At 44.9% G+C, this 24,149-nt stretch overlaps 1 protein-coding gene across 1 annotated transcript in view; it reads right to left on the bottom strand.

Annotated features, from left to right (window-relative positions):
- Ttc7b (tetratricopeptide repeat domain 7B) overlaps positions 1 to 24,149 on the bottom strand; it is a 211,659-nt gene that overhangs the window by 110,554 nt on the left and 76,956 nt on the right. Inside the window, exons 6-7 of the mRNA XM_042692699.1 lie at positions 11,413 to 11,491; positions 6,065 to 6,237 (exon numbers count right to left, since the gene is read on the bottom strand). Of these exons, the coding sequence (XP_042548633.1) occupies positions 6,065 to 6,237; positions 11,413 to 11,491 (252 nt within the window). The remainder of the gene's footprint in view (positions 1 to 6,064; positions 6,238 to 11,412; positions 11,492 to 24,149) is intronic.

The raw sequence follows: 24,149 nt of genomic DNA, 5'->3' as shown, positions 1-24,149 counted from the left end.
GGTTGTGTTATTTTTACCAGAGTTGCTAACAAGCAACGCATTAACTGTGCCTAATGTCACTTCCTGGGCCCTCCCTGCTGTGGTAGGGGATGGACAGGCCCTTGGGAGCACTGTGAAACCCTAGGGCTGGGAGGAAGGAGGAGAAGAGAGAGAGGGGGTTGTATAAGACAGGCCTGAAAACCCACACACTGTTCTCTCTCAATAATTAATGAATTCTGGAAACCTACTTCTGGTCATTTCTTCTTTTGTCCTTGCTCATGCAAGTGTAGGGCAGAGATGTTCACAACTGTCAGGGCCTTGGGCGAGACTTTAGAGTGCTTAGCCCCAGCTTTTGAGAGTGGGAAAATGGAGCACTCAACCAGAGGAAATTACATGATGGGCAGGCCAAGGGACAGGGGGCCAGCAGGCAGGAGGCTAGTTCGCAAGGCCAGCAGGGGCTGGTCAGTGAGGGCTGTGGCTGGACTAGGAGTGGAGGGTGGCGTGCTCAGCCCCACTCCGGAGGCAACGGGTAGGCCCAATGCTTGTTTTCTTACTCTGGATACACTTGCCAGCTCAGGAAGTCTTCCTGTGTAAAGATGCTGAGGGCACAGGTGAGGAGTTTCCCGTGTAAACAATGATCACGTCCTGCCAGGGCTCCCAAATAATCTTTCTCCCCAATTTTCCCAGATTGGTAAAAACAACAACAACAAAAAGACCTCCTCTCCACCAACAAAAACCCTCAACAACAACAGCAACACAAAAACTCACCCCACTGTATAGAAACAATCACAGCAAAGAACTCAAGCCAGGCTGATCTGACTGCATTTGATCTCTGTCCTGTGGGGATACCTCAAGGAGAGCAGCATGTGGGAGAGTCAAAGGGACTCTTTGTGGGTACAGGAGAGGCCTGGAACTCAGTCACCCCCAGAAAATGGATGTAAATGCTACTTACACAGCGCCACTTCCGGCTTTTTCTGCTTATGTGGTGCTGAGGAATCGAACCCAGGGCCTCGTGCATGCAAGGCAAGTGCTCTACCACTGAGCTACCTTCCCAGCTCCCAACTTTCCTAATTCTGTACCTGGCTGCAATGCCACTAGAGAAGCCAGCCAGGTAAGAGCCAAGGAGTCCAGGTTAGGAAGGGCTGAAGCCCCAGCCTCCGCAGCCCCTCTGCCTATGGAATACACCAGGGAAGAATCAACACAGCCTCCGGCTTATAAGAAGAGGGGAGAGCACCAAGCAAGGAATTTAAACTAGAACCGAGGGTGCCTACATCATTAGGGATTAGCTGGTCCAACTGAGGATTAGGCCTCAACTCAACTCACATGAGTCAATAGCCCCTCATGACTAAGAAAGAAGGGGCTCCCTCAGGTCGCCCTAGGCCTCTGGAGCTTCTCTCTGTGGAGGGGATGGGTGAATACCACAGGGTACACTGCCCAATCCAGACTCCTCTGGCCCCAGTGAGAAGACAGGATCTACACAATGACCCAGAGGTGAGTCAGGCTCACTAGAAAAGAGGAAACCAAGCAACTCTACCACCAAGAAGTTGTCCTGACCCCACAACATCCCCCGTCTCTCCACTTTAATCAGTACTTTATCCTTACCAAAATCTTCAGCATGGATTCTATGAAGTCCAGACCCATTCTCTGAGCGTCAAGGGATGAGCACCTTTTCCTATGTCTGCCAGGGAGCTCAGCTCAGTAGCTGTTCTCACTGGTGTTCATTCAGCAAATCTCAACATCTATTTATGGGCCTACTAGTGGTTTCTAATTTCCTGGTTTGCTGTGCTAATTATCTGGTCTAATTCGTATTTTATGATTTAAGCCACATCAAATGATTTTCAATGAGGGAGCATATAATGAGACAGACATCTGACTGAAATACACACATTTATACACAAGAAACACGTACAAGAATACTCATAGCAGCACTATTACTATCAGACCCAAATGGATGGGAAATAACTTCACTAGTCATCACAAAGAGAAGAAAGCAATGTACTGGAAATGGTCATATGATAAAATCATATACAGCACTGAAAACTACTGCTACACAAAAACAAGCAAAAATAATGCAAACATAATGCTAGCTAAAAGAAGTTAAACATAAGTATACGTTATATGATTCCATTTATATAAACATTTTAAAATTTCATTGTATTAAAGATAATGCAACAATGACTTATTTATTTGCTTGTTTGATTAAACATGTGGTCTTGCTACATTTCCCAAACTCTTGGGTTTCAGGTGATCTTCCCATCTAAGTCTCCTACAGGTGTGGGCTACCACACCCAACCTAAATAACATGAAAAAAAAAGAAAGGAGACTAATTACTATCCTAGAAGTCAGGACAAGGCTTCCCTTAGAGATAGTAGTTTTCGGGGGGGGGGGGGGGGGAGGGGGAAAGGCAGTTTGTTTCTAAGGCTCTGGTAATGTCTATTTCCATTTTTCATTTATTTGTTTTTCCCACATTTTCTATGTACCAATAAAAAGCTTGCTCTATAAGTAAGTCAACCAAAGCAGAAGATCTTCTTCACAGAAAGACCCAGAATAAAGGAAAGAAGAAGACAGACTTATGACAGAGGACCCCTCCCCTCTTTCCATCTAGGAAAGAGTCTTCATTTTATCTCACTGCAAAATTCAAGCCATGTGGCAGCGAGTGAGTGCGTGTAGTACGCAGCGACAGGCTGGAGCTTCTGGCTGAGCCGGCCTTCCAACTGTTTCTTGTTACAATCAGCGTTCTCAACATCCTTGTGGTTTTCTGCAGCTAGAAGGATATGTGCCACCAAAACTTTGCTGCAATTTCCCATAAGAGACTAAGCAGAAGGGGTGAGAGAGGGACCATTGGCCAAAGGAAGTCTGAACCCTATCTCTGGATTCCAACTGAGTTGGTGGTTAATGTCCATTCAGTCGTACTGCTGACTGACAAGCTAGTCCTGCCTTAGTGATAGGAGAAACCCAAGCAAGCCCAGCCCAACAGGGTTTCTATCATCACTAATACTCCAACTAAGGAGGGCTTTGCACATGCAAAGTTAAAAGGCTAAAAACTGATGAAGGAATGAGGATTACTGTGGAAATGAATGACATAGAAACTAGAACTACAACAGAGAAAAGGACCAAAAGTAAAAGCTGGTTCTGTAAAAGAGTCAATATATAGACACTTTTAGTTAAACTGAGCCTCTCTCCCAAAGAGAAAAAAGACCCAACTCACTCAGTGAGAAATGTAAGAAGGGACATGACAACCAATACTGCAGGAAAAACAATAACAACAACAATAGAATACTTGGGAAGCTGTAGGCCAACAAATCAGCTCACTGATGAAACAGGAAAATGTGTGGTAGATACAGATTACCAAAATCGATTCAAGAGACCTAGATCAAAAGATTGGATTTGTGTTCAAAAACTTCTCATAAGGAAAAGCCTAGAATGATGGCTTCCTCCTCTTTTTAAAAATAGAAGGGGAATGAATACTCCTTAGGTTGTTTTATGAGTCCAGACTAACTCAGATACTAGCACTAGACAAAGATATTACAGAACAGTCTCTCTTAGGAATATAGATATAAAACTCTTCCATAGAATACAGCTAGATAGAGCCCCAAGATAAATAAAAAGGATTTTGTACCATAACCTAGTGAGAGTCAACCCAGGAATGCAAGGCTAGCTCAACACTTGAAAATCAATGCAATGTACCACATCAGTAGAATAAAGAACAAAAACTACAAGATCAGCTTAATAGGTGCAGAAGGAATATGATAAAATTCAACATCTATTCCTTATTTTTAAAAATACTCAACAAAGTAGGACCAGGAGGGACCATGCTCAATCTAATAAACAACATTTACAAAAGTACATAACAAAGATCATAATTAACAGTGAGAGACAGGATGCTTTCCTCCTTCTAAGGACAGCGTTATAAGAAATGATGTTCTGTTATTGTGCCAGAGTTCTAGCCAGGTCACTAGGGAAGAAAATGAAATGAAAAGCACCAGCTTTTTATTAATGTCATCTGTCTACAGATGACAATTATCTAAAATAGAAAATACTAAGAAATCAAAATAGTGTAAGAACTAACCAATTTAGCAAGGTTTCAGTATACATCAATATTCAGTATACATCAGTATTCAAAACCAACTGTTCTTCCATATACTTGGAATGAACAATTTAAAAATGAAATGAAAACAATTCCATTTGCTATAGCATCACAAAGTACTGCATGGTTTGGAATGTAGCTCAGTGATAGAGCATTTGTCCAGCATACATAAGGCCCTGAGTTCCATTCCAGACACCACAACAAATGAACAAACAGAAACCTGCACACATACACAAAAACTTAAGAATAACTTTAACAAAACAAGCACAATCCTTATGTTCTGAGAACTATATGAATCATTGTTCAAAAAAATTAAAGAAAATGTAAGTAAATGAAAAGACATTTCATATTCGTGAATAAGAAGACACAATACTGATAAGATGATAGTACTACTGTACAAATTCAAGGCAGTTCTTATTAAAATTCCGTTTTTTCTAGCATAGGACAAGCTGATCCTAGGATTCATGGAATTCCATGGGGCTGGGAAAGGAGGGTGAAGGTGACAGCTAAGAAGCATGGGAATGTTTTGTGATAGGTTCACAACTACTGGGGGTTCTGGTAGCTCTGCTCACATAAACCCTGCAACAGCATCTCTGCACACATAGAAACGAGTCCTGGTAGAGGAATGTTGTCTTAGAGGTTGTGTTTTGCTGGATCTGTGTTTTGCTCTGGAATTCTCCTCTCATGGGTGGGAAGCAAATGAGGTCAGGGATGTCATATGAGAGCCGAGGTCTGGCTGGCACAGAGGGAGCCAGCCCGGTGAGCATGTCTGCCTCTGGGGTCAGGCCATGTTAGGACAGAACTCCAAACTGGTGTCACACTTTGTCGGGAAGATGTAGACCAGATTCCTTCACATATCTGGCATCTCAAGCAGGAAATAAATCTAGGGTCTGTTTGCAAGACATAAACATCACTTCAAATCTGAATCTCAAATGGGCTTCTAACAAGCTCATCATGTGGGATCAGCACTTTTCCAGTGAGGGTTTGGGAAGTGCTGGAACAGATGTTTTATGACTTCGATAAAGACTGAGGAGTAAGCACAGGCTGTCAACCAAGTGAACTCCTGGTTGAGCGAGGCTGCGGAAAAGGGAGATGGGAATGAAATTAAAATGAGCCCAGGGGAAGGCTAGGAATCTGCTTCCTTATCTGAATCCATCCAGAAGCACAAGCTGATCAAGAAGGTTACAAGGGGAGAGAAATGCCACAGGTCAGTGTTAAGAGGATGAAGCCACAGAGGCCTTGAGAAATGCTGAGCCCTTGGAAGTCAGTCCCAGGCAGAAATGAGTCAACCCCCCATCCCCCCACTCATCCACCCCCCCCCCCCCCCGCCCCCCTTCCTGCAGCCTCAGCCTCCTTCCAATCAGAGAATACCAAAGAGGTTTTCCATATTCATTCACAAGTAGAGAGGTGGAAGGACCACCCAGCTGTGTCCCTGCAGAGCACTTAAAGGCCCCTAGGAGGTCTCTCCCTCCTCTGCCCCCCCCCCCCCCCAGTCCCTGAGAAGACAGTGGCTCCCCAGGCCATTCTCATCTCAGGTGATCAAGTCCCAAATGTGAAACTCACAAAATGGAGTTCTAAAGAGAATCAGCTTTCAATAGCTGGAAAATTATTTAATTGTCCTTATATTTAGTTCAGATTGCAATGATTCAAAAAAAACACAACAAAGAATTTCTAAAGAAAAGAAAAATGTTAGCTTTGGCCCACAATAGCTCTCTCACTGCTGTGCAATGCCGAGGTTCCCAGAAATGCTGTAAGAATCCCAAAGCCCAGCGGTGATCACCGAGCTGGGGGCAGAGCACTGAGAGGGGAGCAGCTTCAACCCGCAGCACCCACAGGACAGACTCTAGCTGGAGGTAAGGGTGATGACGTAGTATGGGGGGCACCTGTCCATCTGATGTTGTTTCAGGGGAAAAAGCTGCCCCAGAATCCCCACTCACCCTGGCCTTTTCCTTCTTTCCTTTCCACCCCTCAGCCCTCTGAGAATAAGAACGTGCATACTTCTCTCCTGAGTAGACTCGGGCTCTTCGAGGCAGCGTGTAGGTTTTGGTGTTTGCTCCTTTCCGGAGTGGGTCGTCCAGGGGTGACTGGCAGGGAGGGTCTTCCAGGGGGTTCCAGTAGCTCTGCTCACACATACCTCGCAACAAGATCTCTGCCAACTGCCTGGCTATTGTCTGAAACACACAGGAGGAAAGGTGTTGTGGGAATCTGATTTATAGAATTCACTTGCTAGATAGTTATGCCATTACTTGTATGAGGCGCAATTCCAAGACTCACAATTAAAAATGTTTACTTCCATGATGAAAAGTATGCCAGAGTGCAAAGAAAATACAATATGCCAAGATATTTGAACACTTAAAAAGCCATTTTTTAAAAAAATATTTTATTGTGAAAATACTGTACAGAGGGGTTACAATTACATGGGCAAGATAATGAGTACATTTCTTATCAAGCATTGTAGCCTCCTCCTTTGTTTCCCCTTCCCATCTCCCCCCACCCCGTAAGGAGCCATTTTTTAAATGAGGCTCAACCACTTCCACGTTGCCTTGTCTCGGCTACACGGGAGCACTGCGCATGCCTCATACCTGAGACAACTGGATTTGTGGCTCGGCCCTTCCTTTCCCCACAGCTCTTAGAAATAACAGGCCAGCCAGGTGCTGGTGGCTCATGCCTGTAATCCTAGCTACTCAGGAGTCTGAGAGCTGAGGATCACAGTTCAAAGCCAGCCCGGGCAGGAAAGTCCCTGAGACTCCTATCTCCAATGAACCACCAGAAAACTGGTAGTGGCGCTGTGGCTCAAGTGGTAGAGCACTATACTTGAGCTGAAGAGCTCAGGGACAGCACCAGGCCCAGAGTTCAAGCCCCTTGACTGACAAAAAAAGAGAGAAAGAAAGAAAGAGAGAGAGAGGGAGAGAGAGAGAGAGAGAGAGAGAGAGAGAGAGAGAGAGCTGGTATTTTCTGCTGGTATTTTCACCACCTTGCAACAGATGCCCACAAAAGCCTAAGCCTGGCAAAGACCCAGAACTAAGTTGGTGCCATCCCTGAAAAACACCTCCTCACTGGCCATGATGCCCACCGCAGGACTTTGGAAAGCCCCACCCCCAAGCAGCACCAAGGGTGGTTCCTACATGGCTCTTGAGTGGCTGTTCTCAGAGAAGACAAAGTAGGGGGCTGTGGCTTCTTCTCAGATGGCCGTGAAGACCTGTGGACAAAACGAGGTCTTTCCCTCCTAAGTTACTACTGGTTAATTAATGAGCTTTCCCAAGCCCTCTGCATCACCACTGCAAAGGAGAGAGTGAGAGGATATATACTAGCAAGTGTTCTGTTCATAATTACTAGGGACAAAGAAGAGCCTGAAACAAATCCCTAGGAAAACAGAAGCCTTGCAACCCAGAGTGGTCCGGGCCATTCTTGACCAGCCAGAGCTGGTACAACAGATCTTCAACCTGTGAGTTTTCTGCAAGAGGCTTGAATTCTCTGAAGATACAAAGGATGTTGATCTTCCGTGAGACTGAGCCCTTCTGAATATATATGTTCCAGAAGAGAAGCTTGCTAAGCTTTCATCCGTGTAAAAATCTCTTAAGGCTCCCCAAGGAAACGTAAATGCAAGCAAATCACTAGCTTGGTGGCTTCTGATAACCACTGAGTAAAGGCAAATGTTCCCATGTAGGACCAGCTGCCTTTCAATGTCTATAAAAATGTGAAATTAAATGCACTCTGATCATCCCCAGCTGAGCCATCGGTAAAGATCTCATAAGAACACAATTTTCAGAACCTAAACAGTTCCTGAGCTGTTTTCTTAAACCTTTCATTATAGTTTCATTCTGATCTCACTGAAGCCATATAAGCTAATGACTTCTGCTGGAAATCTCAGCTGCCGGGAGTACCCTTCACTCGGTACAGTAGAGAAATAAATGTTAACGAAGGGGGAGAAGAACAAGGAACATCTTCATTTTCTGGATATATTGCTACATTGGGATGGTAACAGTATAAATTACTTTTCTTCTCCTTTTTCTATTATTATTATATTATTATTTGCCACGTGTCCACTATGAGACCACCTTAAAGTGTACAGTCGAATGGCATTTAGTTCACTCACAATATTGTGCAACCACTGCCACTATCCAGTTCCAGAACATTTTCATCACCCCAAAAGGAAACCTTACACCCTTTAAGCAACCACTTCTCATTTTCCCTTCTTCCCAGGACCTGAGCACAACTCATGCGCCTCTGCCTCTATGGATTTACTCATGTAGAATGTTCTACAGGGACAGAATTATGGCTCTTCTTGTGACTGGCCTCTTTGCTCAGTGCAGTGTCATCAATGTAATGTAGGAGTCAGTATCTCACCCCACTTTATGGCTGAATGGCATTCTGTTTCATGGACCCAATCACACTTGGTTTACACATTCTTCAGCTCAGAGACATTTGGGGTGCTCCCTGCTTTTGGCCATTACAAACACTCATGTTCAATTCAGTGTGTGAACACCTGTTTTCCATTCGTCAGTATTATACCTAGCAGTGGGATTGCTGTGAAAGCGTTTTTAAATCTTATTCTGTGGTCTCACATCGAATTGAATTTCCAAGACAACTTTACCATCTCATAAGAGTATCACAAATCCACAATGATTAGCTAATCTAAAGAGAATTGTGTAGTTACTGATCAAGGCTGATGGTAAATTGCCATGGGAATGGCGTCAGCTGGAGAAAAGCTTTCTGACATGTGGTACAAACCCAAACAGCAGCGAAAGGCCCAGGAAGTGCTTCTTGACCCAGGAAATGCAGAAACTTTAGAAATCATCTTTTCCAGCTCTGCCCCTGGCCCACTCCATTGGAATTTCTGAGGTCAAGGTCAAGAATGTGCCTTTCTTTGTTTAAACCTCCCCAGAAGAAGGATGCAGCTCTCTGGCAGCAGTCCTGGGTTCCATTCCTGCCACCACAAAAGAAACAAAAACCAGAGCTCCCCAGCCAATTCTGATGCACAACTTTGCTTAAGCACTCAGGGATTAGAAAGGGTTTAACTTGGGTCACTTGAAGACCATCAGCTGAGACCACAGGGGGCCTCAGTGTGACATAAAATGGGACACATCTCCCTTGTACTGGTGTGCCAGATCACAGCTAAAGGTCCAGGGGAAGTTCTAAAGCTACCACATATTATTGGTTTGTTTGTTCTCTGGTGCTGAGGCTAAATGTGGGGCCTTGCACATGCAGGCAGTGAGCCACATACTCAGCCCTTTGTCACTCATTCTTTAGAAGTATCTTCCTTTGCCTTCTCAGAAAAACAGTAATGTTCAGAATCCTACTTTAGACAAGCTGAATGGTTAAAACACATTGATTTGAAAATGAGAAACCTTAGATAATAGTGGAAGACACTCTCTAGTTCAGAAACATAACTGAAATAAGCAGCAGGTAGATTCCCACAGTGTGTTCAGAACACTTGTATCTCTTAGTGGGCAAACCCATTCGATTTCATACTAATGTGGGAGTTATATGTACACATACAAATATAAGTCAACAATAAGACCGCATGCTCTATATTGAAGCCACTTTTATAGATGGGCCTTTCAATGTGCTTTTAAAGGAACTAAAGTAACATTTGAAAACATAATCAGTTATTTTTGTTGTGCTTTGAGATCTTGGAGAAAGACAAGATCTGATGATTGAGAAGCTCTATGGGGTGCTGGGAACAAGTTTGAAAAAAAGATCCCTGGCAATAATAATTTTCATCCATATATTTGCAGGTTCTTTTGTCTTTAATAAGGCTAGAAATTAAAATGCTAGCAATTAAAATTCCACCAATACATAAATATCAAAGAACAAATAAGTTCTTGGTGGTGGGGGTCATCGTGGAGAGTGTATGTGACGGTGTGCATGTATGAAGTTGCTCTTCTTATCCTACCCACCCGCTCAACTCACATTCTACCATCCTGAAAGCCTCGAAGTGCCCAAATGAAGCTCCAGCTCCATTCCTCATGGTGTGGGGCTCAGCCTTGCCATGCTGAGTACTCCCCCACAATGCTTAAAGAGTTGGAATAAAGGGAGGCAATACCATGTACGACAAAAGCCAAAAGAAACTGCAACCTAATACAGGGTTGCTAGATTGTGACATGTGGCCTTCACTCCACTTCTAATAAGCACCAGCCCTGCACCCAAACACCTAAAGGCTTCAATGTGTGGGGCAAGCTACAGAGGTAAAGGATGAGCCTCTCCAAAAGAAAATGTCAGAATTTTAAAAAGAAAGCAAATTCTAGTAAACAGGAGAGCCTAATTTCTAATCAACTGTTTGATTGCCAGTGTACTGATAAAACCATATGGAGTTCACAAAAATAAACCATCATGTTTCTCTTTTTGAGTGTTGTCATCAGGATGATGATGCAAACCACGAGTGCTTGAGGATCTTGCCTCCTTGTTCTCATGGTTTTAGTCTGAGTCACAAGTGAACACGTGACTCCTTCTACACCCTGGTATCTATCCCAAGAGAGCACTGCCAACAAGCACATAACAAGAAGCTCCACACCACTGGCCATTAGGGAAATACAAGCCCAAACCACAAGACACAGCACCACACACTCACTTGGAAGGCTGTTCCCTCCCCCCAAACAACAACAGAAAATGATGGTTAGGGTGAAGGAGGAACCAGAACCCTCATTATACTGCTGGGAGAGTGAATTGGTGCAGCCGCTTTGGAAAACAAAATGGCGATTCCTCAAAATGTTAACCATAAAGGTACGATAAGGCCCTGTAATTCTGCTCCCAGGGACATAGTCAAGAAAAAGGAACACAAACATCCACTCAAAAACTTGTATGTAAATGTCCAAAGCAAAATTATTCATAATGTCCTGAGTGTAAGCAACCCAAATGCTCATCAAATGATAAAAACGTGAATAAAATGTAGCATATCTTACAATAGAACCTTATTTGGCAATAAAAAGGATATACTAAAAAACTGCTGCCACATGGAAGAATCATAAACATAGTATGCTAAGCAAAGGGAGCGAGAACAAAAGAACACATACTGTATAACTCCATTGCTATAGAAGCAAAACAGCTCAATGCTATAGAAACAGGAAGTACATTAATGAGTGCCAGAGGCTGGAGGAAGGGAAGAGCAGGAACTGATTACTAATGAATCTAGGGATTCTTTTACAAATGATTCAAACTGTCTCAAATTAAATATTAGTGATAGCTGAACAACTGTGAATTTGCCCCCCAAATCCCACTGAAATGTACATTTTAAATGAGTAAATAACTATATCTATTATACATCAATATATATAAATGTAAAAATACATGTGAGTCTCTAGCTCTGGAGACTCTGGTGGCCTCAGCCAGTGATTAGTCACACTTACCATTCGCAGGTTTTGGGTTGTTCTTGTTTCTACTGCTCTGAGAAGCTCTCTAAATCTCCCGACTCCTCTTGTCAAGTTCCTGTGTGCACACAGAATTTGATAGGGTTTCCATCTGGTGTGTGTTAATACCCAATATTTTATACACATACTTCAATGCATTTTGTCTACATGAAAGCTGTTGGCTAGATTTTAAGCAAACAATTATTCTGCACATGTCTATCCATCTTTGATCAGCTGAAAAATTTCACCTAAGAGGGATGAACTTTTTTTCTTTTCACGCTAGGGCCTGAACTCAGGATCTGGGAGCTGTCTTTGAGCTTTTTCACACAAAGCTGATGCTCAACCACTTGAGCCACAGCTCTACTTCTGGCTTTTTGCTGATTAATTGGAGACAAGTCTCATGGACTCTCCTGCCTGGGCTGCCTTTGAACTGCAATCCTCAGATCTCAGCTTCCTGAGGCATAAGCCACCAGCGTCTGGCAGATTGATATAGTTTTGTGCTTTCTTATCAAATTTCCTCAAGGAACTAAAAATCTGCAAATCAGCTCTGAGGCCAAAAAAAAAAAAAAATCACTCTATCTTACAAGATCTATTTCCAACCTTACCCTGGCTCTCCCACAGTATACTGGAATCTATATTTTCATTTGAAGGGGAAAGGGCAGCACAGGGCAAAGGGCAGAGGGTATTGTGAGACACTGTGGCACTTATAGTAAGGCTTGTTACAAAGTCACGGTCAGGATAAGGAAACAGGTATGGAAAGTGAGGGCTCTACCAAGCCACTACTACTCTTTCTGAATATAAATCGCCACCCTGTCAATCCATCAGCCCAGCCCTCCCTCAACCCTGCACTGAAAAGAAGCTAAGGCTTCCTTGGAGACCAAGTGTGTGGTGCCTGGGGCCTGGGGCTTTCCACGTGTGACCAGAGCACCTCATCCCACACCCCACACATCCCCATGGAGACAAGTCAGGTGACATGTTTCATCCAGAGATGGATCATTCTCTTGGCAACAATCAGGCCCATCTATCCAGGCCCCGCTTGTCTTCTGAATGCTGGGCCCAGGGTCTGCAGATGGGAACTCCTCCAGCTCTCTGCTTTACACTGCTACCACCTATGACATAACTCGATGATGTTTACATCATGCTCACTAGAACACATCCCATCTTCCCAAGAAGCCACAGAACAAAACAGTCAGCTGGCACAAACCTGTCGGCTGGCCTGTGCAGGCTGTGGCAGATGCTCTAGGTATTTGGCTCTCTTCCTGGCTGACATTTTAAATCACATAAAAGAATTAAATCAAAACGTGGGTTCTTAAGCACACTCGAGGGCTATTAATTCTCATCTCATACCTACATGCCTTCTCAGAATGCTCATTCACAGCAATGGCCCAGAACTTTAAGCTAATGGCTTACTGGCACTGCTACGTAAATATTCCCATATGTATTCCTCTTGCCCATATTTATCAGATGATAGCAGATCAGATGCTTTATGGTGGCATAAAAAGAGAAGCCTGTGCTCAGGACTCCAAGCAGCACTAAAGAAGTCTAACCAAGATGTGAATAAGAATTAGGTAACAGGCCCTGGGACATACAATCTCCTCTGCTTTCCCCTTGGTTTGTTTTTATGGGATCCATGCTCACAGGCAGCAAAGTACATTTGCTCTGGGCTGAAGCTCAGTTCTCTTAAGTAACACAGGGGAAAGAAATAGCTACAGCTAAAAAAGGGACAGGAATGGCTCTGCTGGCTAATTTTATGCCAGAATCACTGATGAAGCGCCCACTGTGTACAAAAGTGCCCACTGTGAACCATGTGAGATCAGAGTTTCCTCAGGGAACATCAGTAAAAAACTGGAGAGCCTGGTAGAGGGTCTGCTTTGCCAGGGTAGAAATGAGCCTTGAATAAGCAATATCAAAGCTAAGCATTATAACTTGGGAAGTCTAATAGGAAATGGTCACTCAGTGTCTTCCATGCCCTTCGTGCAGTTTGAGCTATTTATACAGTCACAGAAGCATTGAATTTTCTAGCTTTAAATGACCCAACACAATTGAGCTCACACAGTAGGGACTTAAGTTCAAAGCCTGGTAAGAAAGCAAGCTGGGAGCTTTCCACCATATTCTATTACTTTTTTGGGTAAAAGAAACACAAGCTCTAAACAGGAAATGTAACTGGCTGGGTGCCGGTGGCTCATGCCTGCAATCCTAGCTACTCAGAGACTGAGATCTGAGGATCGTGGTTTGAAGGGACCCCTGGCAGGAAAGTCCATGAGACTCTTATCTCCAATTAACCCTCAAAACTGGAAGTTGCACTGTGGCTCAAAGGGGTAGAACGCTAGCCTTGAGCAAGAGCTCTGGGACAACACCCAGGCTTCAAATTCAAGCCCTATGACGAAGGAGGAGGAAGAGGAGGAGCAAAGGAGGAGGAAGAAGAACAAGAGGAAGAGGAGATGCAACTGGATGATGAAAGAAAAAAAATATTAATGCAAGAGCCTAGGTGCATATTTTGTAACAATATGCAAATTTGTATACACATATATAAATTCTATTTGTTCCAATGAAAACAGAGAATGAGATGCTCCTGGGTATTGGTTTAAAATTGTAAAGCAAATCTGTTGAACCAGGTGAAGAACTCTGCCGCCTGAGGATAATGCCTTCTGCTACCTAAAGAGAAAAATGATTGACAGAAGAAACCCAACTCCCTAAGGCTGCGTGAGCTAAGTTTCTTCCATGCAGGACCGAGGCCCTCTGGTGGACACATGGAAGAATCTCTATGAGTAGAATGTCCAGCACATGATGAACACTCCCAAGGAAGCCATTAGAGCAAAGACAAGCTTTCCTCACGCTCTTTGCAGCTTCCTCCCGGAGAGGATTTAGGATCCATCACCAGATTCTTACTTAATCTGGGAAGAATCCTGTTTGTAAACAAAGAATCTACAGAGAGCTGAAGGCTGTGGCTTGTAAAAACGAATGTGGCCTTCTGAAAGGCTCATGCGAGGCTGATTCCCACCCAATCCCAGACCAGTATGCAGGCAACAGTAAATTAGAAAAGGCCCCACCAGCTCAAGTGCAAGCGCATACAAATCTCAACAAGCCACACACCATTCAAACATTTAAAAAGTCACATGTTACTCAACCAATCACTGCCACTGATGCAAATGAGAGCAGGACTATCCACCCTGCAAGCTGGGTGGGTAGTCACGAAAGAAAGGGGGAAAGGGAAATATGTTTACAAGAATTACATTCTAAATGTGATAGAATCACCTAATTTGAGGAAAACAATCAACACCCACAGGATTGCCTTCCTATCTCTAAACTACTGGCTCGTTCTTTATAATGCGGAGATTCATTAAATATCTAGAAGGAACGGTTACTTAAAATTTCCACTCCACTATGCAGAGCGATGAGCCAATGGATGCGCCTGGTTCTCAGGGATTCCACAGACCCCTGACATGAGGTCATCTAATCCATTTCAGCACCCTGAACCGAGGCCCCGCAATGATGTCAGAATTCGTTATGGTAAACTATTCTCCAAAGGAATGTTGTCAGAACTGTCAGAACCTGGGTTCATCTGCACTTTGCTTCTGCAGGCTTCCTGAGCGAGGTGCCTTTCCCTGCGGGCGGGGCAGCTCCCACAGCGCAGTTCTGACCGAGGAGGGAAGGGCCTGCCAGCCCTGAGCGCCCACAGCCTGTTCAGCCTGACAGGCAGGCGTAGCTGTTTCCACTCACCAACCCATCAGGGAGAGCCCAGGCCCTGCTCCCGTGGCCTTGTTCTCTGTCAAACCCTCACTTTCCCTTTGGCAGGCAAGCTTGTAACTTTTCATGGGAACATATTCTGCTCTCCCTTGACCTACTTCCACCTTTTTCTTCTCGCCTCCCTTTTCTCTTGTCCTTCTTCTAAACCTCTACCCTTGTTCTAGTGCTCCCCGGGGGCCCTCAGGCAGCCTTTTTACAGCCAGCCTCTGAAGTCCCATTCTTATGACAAATTTACAAGCATCATCCAATTGTCCTGTTTTATCATTCTGAACTGGCTTAGCGCTCTCTCTCTCTCTCTCTTTCTCTCTCTCTCTCTTTCTGTCTCTCTCTCTCTTTCTCTCTCCCCCCCCATTCCCTTCTCCTTCTGTTCCTCCCTCCCATCAGACCGAGGGATAAGTGTATTCAAGAAGGAAGCCAGAGCTCTAACATCTAAACACAACGGAAAACCAACACTAGGAGAGACCAGGAGACTCGAGGGCTCTTTCAGATTGTGACAGGCCAGTTCAATGTCAAGTTCAACACATTCTTCTGTTATTCTCCTTTTATTTCTTGAGACTAAGGTAGGAAAGATAATTCTTCAACATGTCCTTCTAAATGATCTCCTGATTCCCAAGTGTGACCCAGGCCTCCAATACCCTTAAGCTCAATATCACTTGCTATTGTCACACAGATTCACAATCGTGACATGAAGAAAGGACTTTTCATGCTACAGAGCAAACCCCTATGCAATAAAGAAAAGGTGGCCCTGCCAGTATAAACTCAATTTCTCTCCTAGCTGAGAATTTCATAATAGAAATCAATTACAGAACAAGTCAACACAATGGATCTCTCTGAGCAAAGAAATTGGCTTTCTGCAAGTTCCTTCTTGCCACTGGCACTTCTGAACCACTCACAATGGGTCACTTCACCAATCATTAAACTCGATTTCCTACAGGCTCCAGGCCTGTCCCAAGTACACACTGATGGACAAGGGACACCATACCTGCCTTGGACAGCTTCAAAACCCTACCAGAATGGATGCATCTCTAAGCCAGCTTGGGATGTGCTCGCTTCTCCATCCAATCTCTTGGAATAGAGCCTGGCTCAGCAAGTATGTGAATGGGTCAGGCCAGCATGAACCAAATGACCAAGAGCACGGCACAGGGGATCCACTTTCTACCTGCTTCTTGTCTCCCCTGCTTTCTCACCAAGGATGGCTCATGAGCCCTCTGAAAGCACCTAGAAGGCCCTCAGCGGAACTCCCTGTGGTGTGGAGGCCAGGTAGTGATGCCCCCTACAACCAAGTCACGTATTAGATGGAGCATGTCTGGCCTGACAGCTTCACAGAGCAGAGTGGACAGGAGGAGTTCAAGAATGTCAACGAACAAGCAAATAACAAGTCCTTCCAGGTATTTTAGAAAGTCTGTCCATCTGGGTCCATGTGCTCCTCTATCTGTAGACTCAGGTATCTTTCAAGACCAGGGCCAAAGCTACCCCTGGGAAACTTTCCTAGCTCCCTTGGAACGAGGCAGGCACGATTTCTGGGGGCTCCCAACAAGGCTGTGTTTTGAGCCTCACAGCACAGATTTTCATTGGTATTTGAGTCTTTTCCACCGACAGCCTTCTTGACAGTGGAGGCCCTCTAACTATCCCCATTTCCTGGTCTTAATCACCGACAGGGCTAGCCAGGCATTCAGTAACACTTAGCCAGCTGGGTACCCCAAAAGAAAGAGCGTCTAAGGCTGGATTCTGAAATCTCGTTCCTCTGTGCTTTTGTGATGATTCGAGGCTAACAAAAGCACATTCTTCCTATCTCTCAATATCGACAGCAACATGACTCGAGAAAAAAACACAGATCTTCCAGATCAACTGCACGTTAGTCCTCAAGCCTGAAAACTGCTTTTCCTCCATTTATGTAGCCCTTAGTTGTTGTCTCTTTTGAAGAATTCTAGAACGGGAGCCAGATTTCCAGCTCTGGAAAGTGGAAGATGAAAAGCGACATCCTTCATAGGCCAGAAGGGCACTTGTGGCAGGTTGTCAGGAAGCTGCTTTTCCTGAAATGGATTCCGCTTCCCCTCTGTCTGCACTCTCCGCCTGGCATCCAGTAACAGGCACTTGTGAAGACAGATGGCTCTGGGCAGTCAGGGGCCAGGGATCAAACCCACAACCTTGGCCTTGTTAGCAAAGGACTCTCTGGTCAACGGTGGGAGCCAGCTGCAGCCTAGATCTAGTGACGGAGGGTGTGACCACCCTCCACACTGGGATGTGAGCAAGCGGGCAAAGCTGGCGAGGTCTCATTTCAAACCTAATGAGACTTGTAGTAGGCTTAGCAGCATTTTTTGGACTACTTTACCAACAGAGGCTTCCTCGTGACAAAGCAAAGTTAGATTATACATTGGGTCAGCCAGCCAGAGAGCATGTGGCACACTTAGTTGGCACTAGGCATCAGGCAGCTGCACAGGAGCCACTAGGGACATGGTCAAAAGGCTCAGAGAGAAGCTTCTAGCAGCTCATATTTAATGGGTCAGGACAGGAATGCATGAGCAAGTCCTTCCCACGTGGTATGAATAAGGCCTATGTCCAGAAGTTGGAGAGCAGCTAGAGAAACAGAAAGGGCTGAAAGACCAACTCACCCTTCTCCCCCATTCTCCTTGTCCCCAAACTCTTAGTCTCTGAGGCATACTATGGAAAGACTTATCCCAGCTCCTCATGTCTGTCCTCCCGCCCCGACACAGAGACAGAAGAAGGACTGCTGTGCACCAAAAAAAAAGAGTTAGCACAGAAAGTACAATAGGAAGCCAATCACCAAGCACTTTCCCTCATGAACTTCTATCTGAAAGATGTTCTACAACCCCAGAAGCCCAACAGTATCTAACGCAGTCTTGGATTCCTTGCATAATGGCATTTTTAACAAGCTAACTAGAGCGTGGCTATCATAGAAGGACTGACCTTGGGGGCACCCGTACACGTATAAGCATAAACTGTGACTCTTGAAACACAGCGTGGTTAAGGACTGCAGTCAGACCGCATGCACTCCACTCAAATCTAAACTTCCTCATTTACAATGTTATCATGGGCAAGGACCCGTGCCTCGGTTTCCTTATGTATAAATGGAAATAACAAGGAGCCTGCCTCACTAATTCACTGTGAGAACTAAGCGGATGGAAACGTGGAGGAAGTACTTCTTAAGTACTTGCTTAGTACTCTAGCAGCCTCAAAACTCTGCCTTTCCTCAAAGCCTTTTTGAATTCTGGAGTCTACTTTCCAGCAATTTATAGCACATATATGTCTGCTTTAGAATTATTTAACTTTTTTCTTTAAAATGGCATTCCCCGAGCTGACTCACCTCTTTATTTTGCTATTTGCTGAAAGCTCTCTCCTGGGGCTGTGTGGTCACTCCCCTGGGAGAAGATGACGACATCTCTAAGAGACCAGGGCGCAGAGTCGCCACCAAAGGCCACAGGGCATGGCACAGACCATGGCAAGAACTCACAAGTGAGTTCTCCGTGTGCCATCTCAGTCAGCACAGATACCATCGGAGACCGTTCTGAATTAATCAGCAAGGGCCAGGCCACACAAAAAGACAATGTGAATTTGGTAGCAAACCACCAACCACCAAGGTTTGAGGAGCCTGTTATAAAAGCTAAAAAGAACGGAGCTGAGTCCCAGCATCGTTTCTTTCCACCAGGGGCATCCCTGCTAAGAACGCGCACCTTGGGGGGCCAGGGGCAGAGGGCGGGGGGGGGGGGGGGGGGGGGGAGGGGAGAGACAGACATGCTCAGTGAGAGGACACTGGTGGGCTAGGTCCCCATCGGCCTTCTCTGTAAGATGGGGTTCAGTCAATTACATGAATAACGTAGTGCTCATGTTAAAAGATAAGGAAAGTGAAGAAAGGCAGGAAGGTCCTCACAAAAGGGCTTCAAACATTCATCACTTCCAAGCAGCAGAGGTGCATGAAAGTTAAAAATAAAAATAAATTACTTTGATTATCCCATGCCACCAGCACCTTGGACTGTGGAGAGGAGAGAAGCAGAAAGGGCGCCAAAGGGAGGCAGGAACTTCCAAATCAACACACGTGCTTCAGTGGAAAGTTTTAAGTTCAGGGATAAGAGTACATCGTTCCCTTCCATTTTAGAAAATTATATATATATATATATATATATATATGGGAATCATTTGAAAAAAAATACCAAGTAAGAGTTTTAAACATATAGGAGGCAGATGTCCTAATGGCTCCCGGACCGAGCCGTTAAGTAGCACCCCTTGAAGAGGGGCCTCGGAGGACCAGCAGTGGTGGCAACTTGAGGGTAGGCAGGCTTGGGGGCTCAGCCCAACCTTCCCACAGGGCCAGCTATCGGCAGTGGATAGGTAACCAGGTCGTGAAGAGAGGATCCTGCCGTCTGGTCGGTGAGGAGACACCTCCAGGGTTGCAGCACCACTTGGTTTGAGGCAGCATGGCGCCCTACAGGACTCTCGTGCATTCTTGTGAGTTGTCCCAGACACTTGCTAGGCCTGGGAAAGGCTGATAGTTTGGGGATGGGGAAGAGAAAAGGGGCAAAGGTTGGGCGTGTTTATGAGAAGAGGAAGGACAGGAACAGAGCCTGGGACATGAGACATCTGGAAACACGGCAAAGGGAGTGAGTACCAGATGCTCGGCCGACACTGAGAATGGCCAGAATTGACCCATCCATTTACCTTGCCTTCTCCTGGCCCAGGACTTGGGCCTCCTTCTCACACCTGCTCCTGACCTGCTGCTCAAAACATCATCCTTACACTCCCCAAACATGTGCCACCTCCACCCACCATCTGGCTCTTCATGGAGCTTATAAACACTTATTGGGCAAAAGCCAAAAGCAACACTTTTAGGCTTGAGAACTTTTAGTTTAATAGCAAACAGAGCAACATCAAAACTGGTGTCTAGCCAGGAGCCAGTGGCTCACGCCCGTAATCCTAGCTACTTAGGAGGCTGAGATCTGAGGATAGAGGTTCAAAGCCAGCCAGGGCAGGAAAGTCTGTGAGACTCTTAACCTCCAATAAACCACTCAGAAAACCAGAAGCGGCGCTATGGCTCAAGTGGTAGAGCCTTGAGCTGAAGAGCTGAGGTGCAGTGCCCAGGCCCAGAGTTCAAGTCCCACAACCAAAAAGAACTGGTGTCTACCCTATCCTATTGTCATGTTTTTCTTCTCATTTGTAGTTTCATCTATGAGAAGATAGTTCAAAAAGACCACTCACTGCCCATACTAATCCAATCTACAAACAGATGTGCTGAGATTCGAACCCAGTCCCAATCTTGGTCCAGTGCCAAAAAGTGTGGAAGAAGCTTCCCTTATGGCAGGTGTCAGGTAGTTTGTGAGCTCACCACCAAACTCCTACAACCAAAATGCATCCCAGAGGCAGGAGAACAGCTAAGATGGTCAAGACAGCACAGGCCACACTGGCTGCCTGGGCACACGAGGTCAGCAACAGGTCAGCCTGTAGCCGTCTAGCCAAGGAAGAGAGGAGAATTTCTATTGAGTGATCTCAACTTCACGGCAGAAGCACCACCCACCAGGAAGATGAGATTAGATGGAAAGACTTGGCGTTAGCATGATGACAATAGTGGAGAAGTAGGCTTGTCTATGTGTCATCCGCACAAGCACCTAAAGAAAGTTCTCTCATCCATTTGGCTTTGCCTAGACAGATGTCATACTTGCCCCTCCAGACAGGAAGTGCAGGTTCCCTGTGTGGAACCTATAGGAAAAAGGCTTGCTTAAAGTTCAAAGCAGGCGCCGGGCGCTGGTGGCTCACGCCTGTAATCCTAGCTACTCAGGAGGCTGAGATCTGAGGATCGCGGTTCAAAGCCAGCCCGGGCAGGAGAGACCGTGAGACTCCTATCTCCAATAAACCACCAGAAAACCGGAAGTGGCGCTGTAGCTCAAGTGGTAGAGCGCTCGCCTTGAGCTGAAGAGCTGAGGGACAATGCCCAGGCCCAGAGTTCAAGCCCCACGACCGACAAAAAAAAAAAAAAAAAGTTCAAAGCAGGCAAGTATGATCTGAGAGAGAGTTTCATTTGCTTAGTAGAACAAGCTATTTTCAAGGCTACTCTATGCCATCCAGAACAGCTGTTCTTCATGCGTCTCTCTAATCCACAGACCGTCCATAAGACGTTGGCTCCTCTAGGCAGTCTGGTCCCCATGCACAGGGTCCTGAGCTGTTCCCAGGCTTCTGTAAGGACACCGGGAGGGGTCACTGCTCAGGAACTGTTGGCCCTCTGCTTCTTCAGCCAAACAGCGGTGCTATAACTGATTTCTAGGCCCTGCTCATTCTTTGGACAAATTCCTACCCACTGAGGCAGGCAGGAAGGTACTACCCTCCACTATAAGAGAGGAAAAGGAAGTCCTGGAGGGGAAGCAGAGGCCAGTCTCACAGCTTCCAGTTGAGCCAGAGTTTAAATTCTGGCTTCCTTCCCCTCCTTCTCTAGGCATTGTTGTGTTCTATCTTTTATTGTCCCCTAAATCCATGTAAAACAAACATATCATCTAGGGCATTGTGATAAGACAATCCTTTCAACTGCCACCACCCAAGCCTAGATGGATGGATGGATGGGTAGATGAATGTATGGATGAATGTATGGATGGATAGATAGATAGGAAGACAGACAGATCACTGCATCTAATTTACAGGTTCCCTATATCTAAAGTGCTAATTACCCAGACATTGCTTTGTTACATTTCATTATAGGTTAGTTAGCCACTCAAGTCGGTATCTCTACACTACAGGTTAGTCAGTTTTTCACTTGAGGATCCTTTCCATCTTACTTTTCGCATCCCACTCTTCCCCTTCCCTTGGCCTCTTTCATTTCTTTCCCATTGAGCTGCTAAAGAATCTGAACTGTGTGACCTGTGGAGTTTCCCATAGCTAGGAAGCTACACGTTCATGACGAAGTTCTCTCCTCCATTCGCTATTTCCCTGCAGTCTGGCAGCTATAGCTGGTCCTGAGTCTTGATCAATGCCACTCGATCTCTTCGCACACGTGGCAGTGGTGTGCTCCTGTCTGAGATTCAGCAGCCCCTGATGCTCGACACTCCCGGCCACTGCGGGCTACATAATGGCAGGGATCGCCCTGCACTTTCCTTGTTGCCTCAAATAATGTTACAAACAGCTGTTTCCCTGCCTCTACAATTTGGTTCTTCAGTGGCTCAATACATACAGCAAAATGTTAGATTATTATTTAGTTTTGGTTTTGAAGACGCTGAATTAGAACTCATTTATTTAAACATATTTGATCAGTCTGTATACTTTTTTTCCTTCTTGAAATTCAAGTTGTTCCATATTTGGCCTGAGTCTCTGCGTTAGTTTCCTGCTCTCTGGATGTATGTAAAGATGTTGCCAGTTCATTGTTCTCATTCCTGTTCCGGGCAGGCAATATGATGCTTCAAGATTGCAGTCTAGGAGCTGGGGACATGACTTGCTGGGGAACCAGTCATGATGACTGCCAATCCTCCCTCCCTCCCTCTCTCCTTCCCTCCCTCCCTCCCTCCCCCTCTCCCTCCGTCCCTCCCTCCGCCCCTCCCTCTCCCCCTTTCCTTCTCTGTCATATGCACACATAAATACCTCATAACTTACTGTTGATATTTCTAATTTAATAACTTAAAATCAGTACTACAGTTTTTCCTAGAGCTATTTTTCTATACTCAATTTACTTTCCTTTCTTCCATATACCAAGGATCCAGGGATGATTGGATGAGAATATTCTCTATTATTCAATTGCTTTATTTCATGTTACACAAGAAAGATTAGTAGCAATATTAATACTGACATCATTAATGTCCTCAGATATATGAAAAGGATGATCTATAAAAGGAAAAACTGATACACCCAACTTCAAAATTAATGCCTTTTCCTCTTTAAATGACATTAAGACAAAAATATAAGCAACAGACTGGCAGAAAAAATGTTCCAAAACACATTTGTGAATATATATCCAGAATAGGTAAAGAATTCCTAACATTTAATAAGAAAAAAAACCTACTTAATTGAAAACAGAGCAAAAATTGAATAGATATTTTACCACAGGACATAAAATGATAGCCAGTAAGCACATGAAAAATTGCTGACATTAACCATCAGGAAAATATACATTAAGATCACACAGTCCACCATTACAAACTTTAGCACGGCTCTAACTCAAAAATCCAATACCAAGTGTTCATAATGAAGAAGCTGGAGCCCTCAAATATACTGCTGGTTGATATGTAAAATGGACAACCACTTTGGAGCAAATTGAAAAACTTCTCACCAAGTTAAACATAAGCTTACCATAGAAGCCATCAACCCAACTTCAATGAATCTGTTCCAGGGAATGAGAACACTGTACAGAAATACTAGCATGGAAATTTCCATAGCAGCATTTTCTCTAGTAGCCCATAAGTGGCCACAATCCAAACATCCATCAATTGATGAAGGGATATATAAAATGTAATGTCTCCATACAATGGAATAACCTCTCAGCAGTCAAATGCATTACTGACTGATTAGTGCTATGTTATGGACAACCATTATGTTAAGTAGAAGAAGTAAGCCATACTGAACTACATATTCTGTGATGACTTTGGGGCGGGGGGGGGGCAGGGACCTGAGCATTGTACTCAAGGCTAGTGTTCTACCACTTGAACCACAGCTCCACTTCCAGCTTTTTTGGTGGTTAATTGGAGATAAGAGTTTCACAGATTTTCCTTCCTGGGCTGGGTTTGAACTGTGATCCTCAGATCACAGTCTCCTGAGAAGCTAGGATTACAGGTATGATCCACTAGCACCCAGCTTGTGAAATTTCTAACACAGGAAAATCAAAAGGCCAGCACAGAAGCAGTTTCCAGAGGCTATAGGGGGGCTGGAGATTGATTAGAAGTAGGCACAAGGAATTTTCTAGAATGACAGAAATGTTCTAAACCTGAACTGTGGAGATGACTGTATAGTTATACTTGGTCCTACTTCAGGGTCTGCTGTCAGATGCATCACACATGCTATTGCTT

This window comes from Dipodomys spectabilis, unplaced genomic scaffold (assembly GCF_019054845.1).
Source record: "Dipodomys spectabilis isolate Male_0828 unplaced genomic scaffold, ASM1905484v1 ptg000157l, whole genome shotgun sequence".
In the NCBI taxonomy this organism is placed as follows: Eukaryota; Metazoa; Chordata; class Mammalia; order Rodentia; family Heteromyidae; genus Dipodomys; species Dipodomys spectabilis.
Note: the sequence above shows the minus strand (reverse complement) of the source record. Positions and strands in the feature narration are given on the sequence as shown.